A 16,211-nucleotide genomic window follows, 5' to 3' on the forward strand; every position below is an offset into this window, starting at 1 on the left:
GAAATGAGTGCACACGTCCCTCTAAACCACACAGCCATAAACACAGATACTAAAGTGGTATCAAGCCAAAAGTGCACAAAACAACAGACCCACTCAAGCAGCATATCACAGGTGATAATGAGACACTCTTTCTAGAGTGCAAATGAAAGTATTTGGATGCGAGGAAATTGTATTAAATCTAAAGGAGAAATTTAAATAAGATGAGCCAAGCTGCACATTGAAGATATAACTGTAAAATATATATTATGTGATCCTCTGAATTTGTGTCCTAACCAATTGAGACTGGTTTTGACGCTGAAACATGGACGGACCTTGACAATGGGTTGCCCTTCTGTCCAAGGCTGGAGCTCTCCTATGGGATGCTGCTGCTGGCTATTTTGAATCTCTGCAAAAGAGCAAACATGTTGTTGTTAGTTCCCGCTAATCTGTTTGTATGCACTGATCGTGTGCACAACTCATCGCCTGTTTGAGTTCAAACTGAAGCGGATGGATAGGACCCGTTCCTGTTGCTTCCATGTTGCCATAGTAACAGGCAAGTGTCTTGACAACCCACCCCGGGGATCCCCTGGTGTGCAGGGTTGATTCTAATCACTAGCCCTACTTCATTCACTTACGACCTTATCGAGGACATCTTATTTCAGTCCCGTGGGTCTCCCCGGACTCCTGGTGCTACCTGGCGTGCCTTGATAGACACAATGTGTGGCCTGTGAAGTCAGTGTGACACTCTGACCACCTTTTTCATGCATTATGCATCACTGGTGACCCTGGCATTTAACATGCTGCACTCTGTTTCAACCATAACATAAGCAGATACATAAAAACATTCACAAGGCAGACCTTTTGAGAGTCAAATGAACAGAAATTTAGCTCTGTACCATTTACTCTGAAGATACTTAACAACAGGACAGCTGACCGTGTCACACTGCATATGCAAATGCTAATAGATGCATTGCCATTTTGAACCTCCCTTCTTTTTTTTTTCAAAGGATTTCCATCTAGTGCACAGAGACGGATGAACAGAGAAGGCTTCCATCCTCTGATGATCCTGATAGAGTCGAAAGCCGTAAGAGATTTCACCTTTATCTCAGCCAGTGAGTAGCTGCCCTGGGAGCTCTGTTAACACAACACACACTGCTGTTATCCATACAAAACAAGGTGATCAGCTCTGCAAGTTTAATTACAGGCAATAATCCTTCATCAGACAAGCACATACACACTTGTCTTACACTGTAGTGTCGGAGAGTAACAGTGCTGCAACATTCCTCATTAACATGAGGCAACATCTTCACTCCTGCCCTGCTGTTTCTCTTTTCCAGTCACTTTCGCTCAGGATGACATAAATGATGCCAGCTGCAGTGGTGGTTTTTGTAAAGCTTCATATCTTACAATGATATATAGGCTACTGGAGATATAATTTCAAAGATTTTTGGATAGATAATTAATCCTAATTCTAAAATATGAAAAAAGAAGCAGTAAGAAAGTGTCCATAGTGATCGTCTGTGGTTCTCAGGATACACACAGGACCGTGAGACCAACTCATCAAAACAACAAGTAGACGCACATCCGCTGTATGATCTATACCTTTGAGATAATGCAAAAAATGAATAGATTAATAAATAATAAACATAACAAAACCACAGCAAACAGATAAACATACATATAGACCAAAACTGACCTTGATGACCTTTGCAAAGGCAGGCGCCCATGGTGACCCTCAGTCAGGTAATTATCTGTTCACCATGCTGAATGAAGGAAGGATGACTAGGGAAAGATTAGGGCCAAGACAGAAAGCTTCACAGATTGAGATATGAAAAGGTCAAAAAAGAACTTGATGTCAGTCCGATAGAGGAAAGCACTTCCTGCCATCTGTGGAGCTGAAAAACCAGGGGGACCAGAGAGAGAGAGAGAGAGAGAGAGAGAGAGAGAGTAAAAGAGGAAAAACCTGCCTGCTTGTTCAGCGTCCCCTCTCCTCCCACCCTGTCTGTACTCTCACTCTCACTTTCACCCTTTCCATGCTGAAAATTACAATCCACACACATTTACTAAACCAAAAAAGATGAAGACAGAGCAGATTCTCTTGGAAAAGAAAGCATGTCGAGTACAGTCAGATACTGCATACTCCTAAAACTTGACTTGGACCAATAACATTATAATATAAACAAGACAAATAAAAGATTTCTGAGATTAATAGATTTTTAAAAATGAACACTCTGAACACTAAACATGCTTATGATTAAAAACCTTGGTGAACTGATCAATAGCTCTCTGCTGCTCTCTAGTGCCAGCAAGGATCTTTGGCTGTTCAGATGTTTGGACAAGGGTCTGTCTCATCTCATCTCATTATCTGTAGCCGCTTTATCCTGTTCTACAGGGTCGCAGGCGAGCTGGAGCCTATCCCAGCTGACTACGGGCGAGAGGCGGGGTACACCCTGGACAAGTCGCCAGGTCATCACAGGGCTGACACATAGACACAGACAACCATTCACACTCACATTCACACCTACGGTCAATTTAGAGTCACCAGTTAACCTAACCTGCGTGTCTTTGGACTGTGGGGGAAACCGGAGCACCCGGAGGAAACCCATGCGGACACGGGGAGAACATGCAAACTCCGCACAGAAAGGCCCTCGCCGGCCACAGGGCTCGAACCCGGACCTTCTTGCTGTGAGGCGACAGCGCTAACCACTACACCACCGTGCCGCCAAGGGTCTATGTTGGAAAGTGAAATGAGGAGCCAGACTTGTAGTACTCGAGTCCGGCTCATGGCCTAATTTTAAAGACTCGTGATGTGACTTGGACTTGAGCACTGATGACTCGGACTTGGACTCAGACTCATGCGTTAACTGCATTCGGACTCGTAAATTGGAGACGAGGACTTGGATTTTTTCTTTATTTTTTGTAACATGCCATAATAATTTGGCATGAGATATTTATATCTACATTAATTTTTGTACTAATTTCGTTCAAGAGTGTCACACCTGTGCGCCTTGGTGCGTGCATCAGATAGACTCTTGGGTGCGCTCCGGACAGCGCGCGCGCCAAGCGGACTCTCATGTGTGCGCCGTAAATGACTCGCACATGCACAGGATTAAGGTGCAATCGGGGCATCTATATAAAAACTGTGAAAACACGCTTACTTTGCAAAGTATTGAGTTGCATTGCTGACACATTACTGAGCCTTATTTCCTTGTTTGGTTTCCTGATCGCTGAGTTCCTGTTCCTTGTCTTTGATTCTGCCAAGTCTACGATAGCCTTTTTGTGCCTCGCTCGGCCTGTTTCATTGTTTTACGATTTTGCCTGCAGTTCTGGATTGTTTACTTGTCTTCACTTGTATTAATAAACACACCTTCTGCACTTACATCTGTCTCTCAACCATCTCTGACAGAATACTTCGCACTCCCTGACAAAGAGAAGCACATTCACCTGTTCATACGTCATGTTCAGGAACAAACTAATGTTAATGGCGCTGAAACAGCCATCATCAAATGGTGCACTTGGAGTCTTGTTTTCAGACTCGACTCAGATCAGTAGTGGACTCAACTCGGACTCGACTCGAAATTTTCTTTAATGACTTGGACTTGACTGGGACTTGAACACTGGGGACTCGAGACTGGACTTGGACTTGAGGTTTAGTGACTTGACTACAACACGGTGAGGAGCACAAATGTAATACCTGTATAATACCTGTGTGCATGTTCCACCCTTTCAACACCTCATCTCATCTCATTATCTCTAGCTGCTTTATCCTGTTCTACAGGGTCGCAGGCAAGCTGGAGCCTATCCCAGCTGACTACGGGCGAAAGGCGGGGTACACCCTGGACAAGTCACCAGGTCATCACAGGGCTGACACATAGACACAGACAACCATTCACACTCACATTCACACCTACGGTCAATTTAGAGTCACCAGTTAACCTAACCTGCATGTCTTTGGACTGTGGGGGAAACCGGAGCACCCAGAGGAAACCCACGCGGACACGGGGAGAACATGCAAACTCTGCACAGAAAGGCCCTCACCGGCCACGGGGCTCAAACCCGGACCTTCTTGCTGTGAGGCGACAGCGCTAACCACTACACCACCGTGCCGCCCGAAATTCAGGATAATCATTGAAAGGATTTTCAACTTTTTTCTTGGCCCAACATGTCCAGATCCCCTCCAGCAATGAGCAACAGGCACTACATGTGAAACAGGATTTCTATGCAATCAGTGGAGACACTGATTACACTAAAGCTGTAATTAAAGCTCGGTCAGGAAATCTCATCTCATCTCATTATCTCTAGCCACTTTATCCTGTTCTACAGGGTCGCAGGCAAGCTGGAGCCTGTCCCAGCTGACTATGGGCGAAAGGCAGGGTACACCCTGGACAAGTCGCCAGGTCATCACAGGGCCAACACATAGACACAGACAACCATTCACACTCACATTCACACCTACGGTCAATTTAGAGTCACCAGTTAACCTAACCTGCATGTCTTTGGACTGTGGGGGAAACCGGAGCACCCGGAGGAAACCCACGCGGACACGGGGAGAACATGCAAACTCCACACAGAAAGGCCCTCGCTGGCCACGGGGCTCGAACCCGGACCTTCTTGCTGTGAGGTGACAGCACTAACCACTACACCACCGTGCCGCCCTGGTCAGGAAATGAATTATGTAAATTGTACGGAGTTTCCATTTCATGCATGTGCAGCTGATTTTCAATGCGCATTTGTTAAACATTAAAGCATTACATTAGAAATTCCACATATACACAAACATATTAGACAGCACAGCTTGATGACTCTCAATTTCTGTGATTCAAATATTATCTCCTTAAGAAAAGAAGTTTTTGGTTGTGCGTTTGTCACTATCAAAAAATGTCCTTTTTGGGGTAACTTTTGACCCTATGCTTATATACCATATTTGGTCAATTATGAGTGAATTTGAATCTAAGTAAGCAATAGCATGCATTCACAAGGTCACTTTGCACAATTCTTACCTTTTAAAAATGTTTTAAAACACTTTATTACCTTTTGAGAACCTTTTCTGTGCAATGTTGAAAAATGAGGCCTCCGACAAATGAACCGAAATATGACAAATATGAAATGACGTCTTGTCCTGATAGCTGGGAATCCTTCACAAAAGATTTTATATTCTTTATTCAGTCTGGAAGCCTTCATTGCTAAGTGTTCAACAATTCTAGACAAGTTTATTCTCAGTAGTATGGACAAAGATGAAGTGGAAGTATTTTCACTGCAAGTGAATGTGGTGGTAAGGTTTACCAGAAATCATTTGACCCTGCATACATCTGTATACTTCCAGTTCTGGTTAAAAGGTCCTGATACTGGCTGCACACTGTAGTTTGCTGCTAGGCACAGTCTCTTAATTCCCCACTTCCCTGTCCATCAGTGGGACAGAAACACCACTGGACCACTGAGCGCATGTGATTTGGTTAGTGGATCATTGATTGTGCAGCAAAGATGCTACCACAGCTGTGTGTGTAGTATTAGTATTAACTGTACGACAAAGAGCACTATATAGGCTCCAATGATAGGTGGATAAAATGATCAATAATATAATCAATGCGTCATTGATAAAATGACCAATAAAATGATAAAATGATCAAATGAGTGAGAAAATGACCAATGAGTGTACAACCCTAATTCCAAAAAAAAGTTGGCACACTGTGTAAAACATAAATAAAAACAGAATGTGACGATCTGCAAATCATGGAAACCCTACATTTCATTGAAAATAGTACAAATACAACATGTTGAAACTGAGAATTTTTATTGTTTTTTGAAAAATATATCCTTATTTTCAATTTGATGTCAGCAACAAGTTTCAGAAAATTTGAGACAGGGCAACAAAAGACTGAAAAAGTTGTGTAATGCTAAAACAACAACAACAACAACAACAAAACCTAATTCAGTTAACAGGTCAGTAACATGATCGGGTATAAGAAAAGCATCCCAGAGAGGCGGAGTCTCTCAGAAGTAAAGATGGGGCGGGACTCACCACTCTGTGAAAGACTGTGTGGGCAAAAAGTGCAACAATTTAAGAATAATGTTCCTGAATGTAAAACTGCAAAGAATCTGAAGATCACATCATCTATGGTACATAACATCATTAAAAGATTCAGAGAATCTGGAGAAATCTCTGTATGCAAGAGACAAGGCTGAAAACTGACATTGGATGCCTGTGATCTTCAGGCCCTCAGGAGATACTGCATTAAAAGCAGACACGTGTCTGTAGTGGAAATCACTGTATGGGCTCAGGAATACCTCAGAAAACCTTCGTCTGTGAAAACAGTTCATTACTGCATCCACAAATGCAAGTTAAAACCAGATATAAACAATATCCGGAAACACCGCCACCTTCTCTGGGCCCGAGCTCTTTTACGATGGACTGAGGCGAAGTGGAAAATTGTCCAGAAGTCTGACGACTCAAAAGTAGAAATTCATTTTAGAAATCATGGACACCACGTCCTCCAGGCTAAAGAGGAGAGGGACTATCCGGCTTGTTATCAGTACACAGTTTAAAAGCCAGCATCTGTGATGGTATGCGGGTGCATTAGTGCACATGACATGGGTAGCTTGTACATCTGGGACGGCATCATTAATGCTGAATGATATGTACACGTTTCACAGCAATATGCTGCCATCCAGACAAAATCTTTTTCAGGGAAGGCCTTCCTTCTTTCAGCAAGACAATACCAGACTACTTTTTGCACATATTAAAACTGTAAAACTTTGGCTCTGTAGTAAAATAGTCCGGGTGCTAAACTGGCCTGCCTGCAGTCCAGAGCTGTCTCCCATTTAAAACCTTTGCCACATTATGAAGCACAAAATACGACAAAGGAAACCCTGAACTGTTGAGCAACTGAAGTCGTATATTAGGCAAGAATGGGACAACATTTCTCTTTCAAAACTACAGCAGTTGGTCTCCTCGGTTCCCAAGTCTTTACAGAATGTTGTTAAAAGTAGCGGTGATGCAACACAGTGGTAAACATGCACCTGTCCCAACTTTTCTGAAACGTGTTGCTGACATCAAATTCAAAATACATTTTTCAAAAAACAATAACATTTCTCAGTTTCAACATTTAATATGTTGTCTTTGTACCATTTTCAATGAAATATAGGGTTTCCATGATTTGCAAATTATCACATTCTGTTTTTATTTACGTGTGAATGGTTGTTTGTCTCTATGTGTCGGCCCTGTGATGACCTGGCTGACTTGTCCAGGGTGTACCCCGCCTCTCGCCCATAGCCTGCTCTAGCTTGCCTGCGACCCTGTAGAACAGGATAAAGCAGCTACAGATAATGGATGGATGGATGGATGGATGGATGGATGGATGGATGTTTTTATTTACAGTTTACACAGCATCCCAACATTTTTGGAACTGGGGTTGTACATCTGAAGAAGTGGAGAAGTACGCTGAGCTGAAGTTTATGATCATCGGGAAGCTTTATACAGCAAAAGAAACAGGAAACAGCACAAAAATTAGAAACATGATAGAAAAGAAAAGAAGAGCAGCTGTTTATTTACAGCTGACTGTCGTGCTGAGAGGAAAGGCTCAGTAGCGGTGTAAATTCCTGACCACTTGCTTGAACTTGAGATTTCAAAATGACATTGTCACATTTCCTCTTGCTAACTCAAGCCTAACGATTGACTGTATGAAGCAATAATTTGCATTAATAATTAACCATTATTAATGTTATTCTACAGAATATAACAGTAACAATAACAGGAAAGGAAAGAAAGATGAAAAAGAAGACTGTACAGTCCTTTTGGCATAACACAGACAGGGCTTAACCGCTTACGTTGTCATAGCAACCACCCTGCGACTTATGGCTATTCTTCTTCTTGATTTGTGAGGAGGGAGAGGAGCAAGAGTGTGTGTGAGAGAGAATATACTGATTAATGTACAATCATGAAGTGTTTATAAAAAATTCTCTGTTGAGCAGAAGTCCAATGTTGGACTGAGTTATGAGTAAATGATAAATTTTAAATTTATCAGAATGATGAAGAAGGGGTGGAAATGTCCTGATGATTAACATTAGCCTTGGGGGGAGATAATATAGGATCGCTTAGATATCATCTATAAAACACATGCTATAATGCATTAATTCATCAGAAACCACTTTGTCCTGGTCAGAGTCTTGGTGGATCTAGAGCCTAACCCAGCAGCACTGGTGGTGATTAGCTCGTGGTTAGCTAGCTCATTAAGCTGACATTAGCTTCGCAGTTAGTTCAGTTTTCCTGTAAGTGCACCATATAAAAGCACATTGTAAATAATGCCCCTTGTTGCAGTGCTAACAATGCTAACAATGCTGCTTGTGTTATAAATTGTGTTAGATATTTTAGATCCTTATTTTGTCAACACTCTAATACATTTCCTGTAACTTTCTGGTAGCAGAGCTTTCATTTGATTACATTTGATTATGTGGCAGATGCTTTTAAAAAAAGACAACTAACAATTGAGGCACAATACCATACAATGAAACAGAAGGTTAAGGGTCTTGCTCAAGGACCCAGCCATGGCAGCTTAGCAGTGCTGCGAACACATGACCTTCTGATCTGTAGCTCATTATTTAATTCATTGATATATTGATTAATTCACCTCCACCACTGAATTAATGCACACTAAAATATGAATTTCAGTGCTTTACATAGCCAAATGTTCTACTACTATATAAAGTTAAACCCAAACAGGATTTGTAGTCACGTAAAATACAGTGGATATAAAAAGTGAACACACCCCGTCAAAATGATAGGTTTTTCTGATGTAAAAAAAAAAATGAGACCACGATAAATAATTTCAAAACTTTCCCCACCTTTAATGTGACCTATAACCTGTGCAATTCAACTGGAAAACAAACAAATCTGTTAGGGGAAAAAACATGAAAAATTAAAAAAAAAACATATAATAAGCTGGTTGCATAAGTGTGCACACCTTTAAACTAATACTTTGTTGAAGCACCTTTTGATTTAATTACAGCATTCAGTCTTTTTAGGTTCACACCTGCCTTCAATTAAAATGACTGATTAACCCCAAATAAAGTTCAGACATTTACTCAGTTGCATCCTCCAGCAAAAGCCAGGGTTCACAGAGAGCTTACAAAGCGTCAAAGGGATCTCAGTGTTGAAAGGTATCAGTCAGGAGAAGGGTGCAAAAACATCTCCACGGCATTAGATATACCATGGAGCACAGTGAAGACAGTCATCAAGAAGTGGAGAAGATTTGGGACAACAGTGACATTACCGAGAACTGGACGTCCCTCCAAAACTGATGAAAAGACAAGACGAAAACTGGTCGGGGAGACTGCCAAGAGGCCGACAGCAACACTGAAGGAGCTGCAGGAATTTCTGGCAAGTATTGGTTGTGTACTACATGTGACAACAATCTCCCGTATTCTCCATATGTCTGGACTATGAGGTAGGGTCAAAGAAAAACATCCAGGCCCAGCTAAATTTTGGGAAAAAAAAATACATCAACTCTCCCAAAAGCGTGTGGGAAAATGTGTTATGGTCTGATGAAACCAAGGTTGAACTTTTTGGCCACAATTCCAAAAGGTATGTTTGGCGCAAAAACACCACTGCGCATCACCAAAAGAACCCCATACCCACGGTGAAGCATGGTGGTGGCAGCATCATGTTTTGGGGTTGTTTTTCTTCAGCTGGAACAGGGGCTTTAGTCAAGGTGGAGGGAATTATGAACAGCTCTAAATACCAGTCAATTTTGTCCCAAAAAATTCAGGTGTCTGCTAGAAAGCTGAAGCTGAAGAGGAATTTCATCTTTCAGCATGACAATGACCCCAAAAAAGTTTTGGAATGGCCCAGCCAGAGCCCAGACCTAAATCCAATTGAAAATCTGTGGGGTGACCTGAAGAGGGCTGTGCACAAGAGATGCCCTCGCAATCTGACAGATTTGGAGCGCTTTTGCAAGGAAGAGTGAGCAAATATTGCCAAGTCTAGATGTGGCAGGCTGATAGACTCCGACCCAAAAAGACTGAACGCTGTGATTAAATCAAAAGGTGCTTCAACAAAGTATTAGTTTAAGGGTGTGCACACTTATGCAACCAGCTTATTGTACGTTTATTTTTTTATGTTTTTCCCCCTAACAGATTTGTTTGTTTTTCAATTGAATTGTACAGGTTATAGGTCACATTAAAGGTGGGGAAAGTTTTTAAATTATTTATCGTGGTCTCATTTTTTTTACATCAGAAAACCCTATCATTTTAACGGGGTGTGTACACTTTTTATATCCACTGTAATCACTGAAATACTGGGCACAAAACTGCTCCACTAATTTGTAGCTATAGACACAAAGACTTTTTTTTTTTGCCATTCTCACCCCTGCTTTAAAAAAAGTTATCTGCCTATGCATTACATTTTCTGGTATTTTAAGGTAAACTATTGCTCTGTTCCAATCAATCCTGTAAAATAATTAAACAGTGTTTTTGCTGTAACATCAATACTGTACATTTACTTTTTTTTTTTACAACAGTGAAAGTATGGAAGTACGCTCAAGCTGTAACCTTGTTTTATGAGAAACCTTTACTGATACTTTAAATCTACTATTATAGTAAGTAGCTAATAATAGTAAATCAGGTTAGATATATAAAACATAGCGTTATCGTTTATTTAAATTAAAAAAATCAGCAAAAAACTAAATGTGAGAAAACCCCACCTAAATCTAATGAGAAAAAAAGTTAAACACAGCCTAACTGACAAATTAAGTCAACAATACAAACTCACAAACCAAGTATTTAAGAAAAATAAAAAAAATAATAAATAAGGACATTAACAAAGAGATGAGATAAAGAGAAGCTAACTGGAATTAAACAGTAACAACTTTCTCCTGTTTAAAGTAATTCCTTATTATTTTGTTTTGAATTGCTAATGATTCTTCTGTCCAAATGCTACTTTTTTTTTTCTTCCAAAAAATTCATTATGAATGCTCTGAAATCAGTTCAACTCAGTCAGCAGGGGCAATCTAAAATGTTGCTCTCACAAAGAAAGCAGCAGAGGTGGACAGTAACGAAGTATTGTACTCAAGTACACTTTCTGAGTATCTGTACTTTACTTGAGTATTATTTTTTTGGCAACTTATGACTTTAATTTCACTACATTTGAAAGGCAAATATCATACTTTTCACTCCACTACATTTCTATCAAGGTCCTCGGCACTCGCTACTATGAAGCAGCTTTGAAAGTGGATGTTTTTTCTTTTCTTTTCTAAAACGTGATTGGTTTTTTTTCAGGTGACACTGAGACAGCCGATCAGTAATCACTAGGGTCACGTCACATCCATAGACTGTATAAAATCAAGTTCAGTGATTTCTCAGCAACGTTATTTAACACGATCAGTTGATGGCAGAATGGAAGGAGGCGGTTCTTCTGGCCATACCTCGAACCCATGTTTCAATTTTCTGAAAGGAATAAAGATTCGTTTTGTTTTAAATGTTTGCTTTGTTTGCTTAAAATGGAGCACATCACAGCCTACAAAAAATCGCCGTCCAACCCGTGGAAGCATATTGAGGTCTGTAAATGTTTTATTCCAAGAGAAAGCCTGCAATGAAGTTGTCTGTGCTTTTAGAGCTAGCGATAACATTGCAATAGCTATGCAGTCTGGTTAGCCAAATGACTTTCTATATATGGATTTGCCCACCAAGTTGCCATCGCCTTGTCCACGGCTAACATTAACACATAGCTAGTTAACTTGGACACTGTTAGGTAGCATGTAAAAACGGAGCTACGCTCACATGAATAACATTAACTTATCTGAAGTCCTTTCAGAAATGTTTTAGCATAATCTTGCCAAATAAACAAAATGTAAAAATTTTTCTTTTCTAGTAACATTAGCTACCCAGTATGATTTTGAGTTTGAAAAGATTTTGCTAGTATGTAAGGTGGAGCTTCACTGACTAGCTAACTTAACATTTAACCACCATGATGGCACAGGCAGATTCATATGTGCATGAATGCATACACTTACGCGTGCACACACCCAGGGGCGTAGCCATCATTTTAGAAGTGAGGGGTACAAATTGTTCAGAGGTCTATTGAGTGATTTATCATCCTCTCACATTCAATTGCACCTCTCCTTAGCAGCTAAAGAACCACATAACCACAAACAGCACAGCACCAGGGAACCGACTTTGGTTCTTTAAAATGATATACTATCAAAATCTAAAGTCAAAATCTATAAAGTAAAATTTATAAATAGAATTAAGAATAGTAGTAGTGACATAGCTTATATTCTCTTCTCACCTGTGACCCTGCATAATCATCCCTGTTGGCCTCTGGTCCACTGTCTCCTCTCTCACCCTGCTCTTTCTATTGTGGCAATAAAGATTAAAAAATATGTGGAAAGCAACATTTTGAAATAGAATTAGGAATACAGTAATAATAATCAGCAAATTCATGTACTTTAAACTTTAACTACCACAAAAATAAATTAAATCTTTACAAAAATAACAGTCAAAGGAACACAAATACACTTATATTCTCATTTTCTACCCAGAAGTGAGCAATCTTAGAGTAGCCAAAATAGTAACGTTACTCAAGTAAGAGTATTGTTACTTTAGAATAATATTACTCAAGTAAAACTAAAATGTATTTTGCAACAAAACAACTCTTAAGAGTACAATTTATCCAAAAAGTTACTCAAGTAAATGTAACGGAGTAAATGTAACTAGTTACTACCGCCTCTAGGTTAGCTAGCTAGCTTAACTAACTAAATTAACATCTATTTGTCATCTTTTAGCTAAACATTATCTACATTCAACAGTATTACTCAACTTACACGGTTTGTTTGGAAAAAAACTGTCTAAAGTCTTTAGCCTCTTGGCTGGTTTGCTGAACATACAGAAGCACTGCCCAGATCTGAATCACACCAAAGATACTCATACAATATTTTCTAAAGCGTCTCTGATCACACACAACAGCGGTGTTTGTTTGTTTGCCACCTTAGCTCCGCCTGCTCATGATGCGTTTAAAGGCAGCTTGGAAAAACGCGTTTCCACATGCTAAAAATGAATTGAATGGTTGTAATGGCTATAAAAAGTGCGGGGGACAGAGAGCACAAATACGGGAAGTGCGGGGGACATGTCCCCCGCGTACCTCGCGTCCGCTACGACCATGCACACACACACCCCAACCCCCCCCCCCACCCCCCCACCCCACACACACACACACGAGACCTGTGAGATGGACAGTATTGTACTAGTCAGTCACAACAAATTGTTGGAATTTTTTGTTTTAATGTCAGATGATGGTCTTGCATTTTTTTTATCTCGCTTAAAGTAGTGTTGCTGTTGGGCAGTTATTAAGCTCGAGGTGTGGACCTGGGTTTTAAGCAGGTTGGATTGTTATTTTTATTTTCTGAGCAAGCTGCATTTACAGCTATTCCACTTTCTGATTAATATACACATGCATGTGTACACACACTGCCATAGCTGGGTCAGAACACTACCATGCTGCTTTGTGGGGGTGGGGAGGAATGTTACAATTCTCATCTCATCTCATTATCTCTAGCCGCTTTATCCTGTTCTACAGGGTTGCAGGCAAGCTGGAGCCTATCCCAGCTGACTATGGGCGAAAGGTGGGGTACACCCTGGACAAGTCGCCAGGTAATCACAGGGTGAGTGTTACAATTTTTTTTTTTTAATTTAAAAATCAGTTGTGTTTCATTTTGTTCTACCAGGTGTTTATTCTACAGGTTCTACAAGTTAGTCAATGAATCCAGTTGGTTGCTTCAGAGGCATGAGGTATTATAAGGGTTGAGTCAATAATACAACAATGCGTTGACAGAAAATGTACTTTTAATACTTAAGTATTTTTAAAATTTACTTCAATACTTTAACTTAAGTAAAAATTTGACTGTACAACTTTCACTTCTATTGGGGTAACACTTGACCAGTGGGATCTGTACTTTGACTTAAGTAATGAAGTTGGGTACTTTGTCCACCTCTGGAAAGCAGCACCACAGATGCATCAAACTTAGCTATAAGCGACATCTAGATTTAGAATCTATTCATATGAGTGAGGTGAGAGAAGGTTATTATATCTGGAAGAAAGCAGGATAAATTGTGGGCAAAATAAGCAAGTACTCCCTGCAATTTAGAAGACGTTCTTAATATCGTCTCTCTCTTTTTTTTTTTGGATATGCCTTTGATTCTGCTAATGCACTCTCTTATTGTTCCCATCTCACATAATTTATCCATCCATTTATCCATAACAGAATGTGTCGAAGATAAAATACTAAAGAAATAACTTTAAGAAAGGCATCTGGAACATCAGGAACCAATTTAAACATTGTAGTTAGAAGAAGTCTTCTGAATCTGTCAGGATGACACATTGGAGCTTTCCACCCAGAAAAGACCTAACTTTAAAAAAGCAGAGCCAAAACAGAAATTAAAAGTAATCCACCTCAACAGATACAGTAACACCACAAAAATTTCTGGCTTTGAAAGTCAGTATCAGTATGAGTAGTAATCCCCAGGGCAATGCAAGAAATCACAAGCAGGCACGGAATACATGTAATCATCTACCATTAAAAAAGAAAAACCCTCCTACACAAGGCATGCTGGCATAAAATATAGATAAATAGAGATGAAAGGGAAATGGTGTTTGCATGATTGCACAGAAGCTTGAAAGGATGCTACCTTTATCTCACTCATCGTCTGTCACTTGATGCAGCAATGTAATAACTAGAAAATATAATAAATAACAAGATACAGTTTTGTAAAGTAATGTTTGCGTGAACATTTTGGCATAATATGTGCTGAAATATGGTATAACATTTAGAAACGATCATTGATACTCAAATAATAAAAGAAACCCTAATTTTCCATTTACTTTTTTTTTGCAATAGATTTACATTTGAATATAGTGACTGAGTAATCCTATGTCTTCTTTTTTTTAGCTTACAGCAGTATACCATGGGTAAAATGATTAATACGTGGTGCATTCCTTATTGTTTAACTTTAGTAGCAGCATATTAAGTGGTTAATTCTGTTCCAGAGGTCTGAACATGAGAAACCCACATTATATACATAGCTGTTCTTTCGGGAGCCGTTTAAAAAAAAAAAGTGGGCAACCATGAGGGTTCGGCTTACAAATGAGCGCCACATAAAACCCACCAAGGTATTCATTTGCCGGATAAAGCAGATTTTCTATTTCCTGCAGATGACTTCACATAACTGGGGGATATGTAACTAAATCTATGGTGTAGTAAATATTGCCTAAATTGCGACTGTGCACAGGCATTAGTCTGAACATGTTCACTCCACCTGCAATCCATAGTTTTGGGTTTTTCTGGTGTAAACAACTAATTCAGATAAACTCTTCAATTATACATCTCAGCTGTGCTCAGCACTGAGACCAAGAAACACTGCTTTTGTGAAGGAATATGAGCATCTGACCAGTCGTGATTGTTATTATAGGCAACTATACAGAAACAACTATTCCGCACATGTTCCTGCAAGCATATATTCGGTCGTTTTCCCTGGTTTGTGGATCATTAGAACAAATAAATAGCTCTATAGAAATAACTTCTCCTTCTGACATGAAGCCATCAAGCTTCACAGCTGGGTTTCTAACCCGCAATACCTAATCAACATTTCCACACAGCTAAAATGGGATTGCGTTTGAGGGTATGCTCAGTAGTCACGTTGGACACGTCTGGATTGGAGAGTCCCTTTCCTCTGTGTCTCCGCTTGGTTTACATACTTCTGACACCAAAAATAACACAACTGAAGCAATAATCCATTTTAAAGGCTGTGTCAGTGGTTATTACTCCGGAGAGGCTGTTATATACACAACTCGGCAGCCAAGAGCCATGTGAAAGGCAGAAGGTTAACTCCCTCACAGCATAAGATGAAATCTGTACAGTGAACTTTTTGTTTAAGTAATGGTTCCCTGTCAAAATAATTCTTTGTCTTTAAGCATTGGAAAAGTCTTTTACTGTTTCATGGCTGCATTTCTGTCTTAGAAGATTAGAGGTGATGGAGCAATGTATATTTCTGAAAGAATGCATGAAGAATGGATCAAACTTCAAAGGTTCTGGTGAAATTAGTTAACCTAGCTGGGACAAATTAGAACTGGTGGGAAAGAAAACCAAAGCCATAAGCTTGTAAAATGGGAAACAGGTGACGAATTAATAACTGCAGGTTTTGTGCATTGTGATATGTTTAGTTCGCTTCTGCTGTATGATTCAGAAGAA

At 39.9% G+C, this 16,211-nt stretch overlaps 1 protein-coding gene across 2 annotated transcripts in view; it reads right to left on the bottom strand.

Moving 5' to 3' along the window:
• fam131c (family with sequence similarity 131 member C) overlaps positions 1–12,901 on the bottom strand; it is a 38,487-nt gene extending 25,586 nt beyond the window's left edge. Inside the window, exons 1-4 of one of the 2 annotated variants that reach the window (XM_060938331.1) lie at positions 12,792–12,901; positions 12,257–12,322; positions 1,676–1,761; positions 312–385 (exon numbers count right to left, since the gene is read on the bottom strand). In XM_060938331.1, coding sequence (XP_060794314.1) covers positions 312–385; positions 1,676–1,706 — 105 coding nt within the window. In that variant the 5' untranslated portion in view covers positions 1,707–1,761; positions 12,257–12,322; positions 12,792–12,901. Of the gene's footprint in view, positions 1–311; positions 386–1,675; positions 2,418–12,256; positions 12,323–12,791 lie in introns of those variants that run through there. The other variant, XM_060938332.1, reaches the window with a different exon arrangement.
• Between the last annotated feature and the right edge of the window lie 3,310 nt (positions 12,902–16,211).

This window comes from Neoarius graeffei, chromosome 13, assembly GCF_027579695.1.
Source record: "Neoarius graeffei isolate fNeoGra1 chromosome 13, fNeoGra1.pri, whole genome shotgun sequence".
Classification (NCBI taxonomy): Eukaryota; Metazoa; Chordata; class Actinopteri; order Siluriformes; family Ariidae; genus Neoarius; species Neoarius graeffei.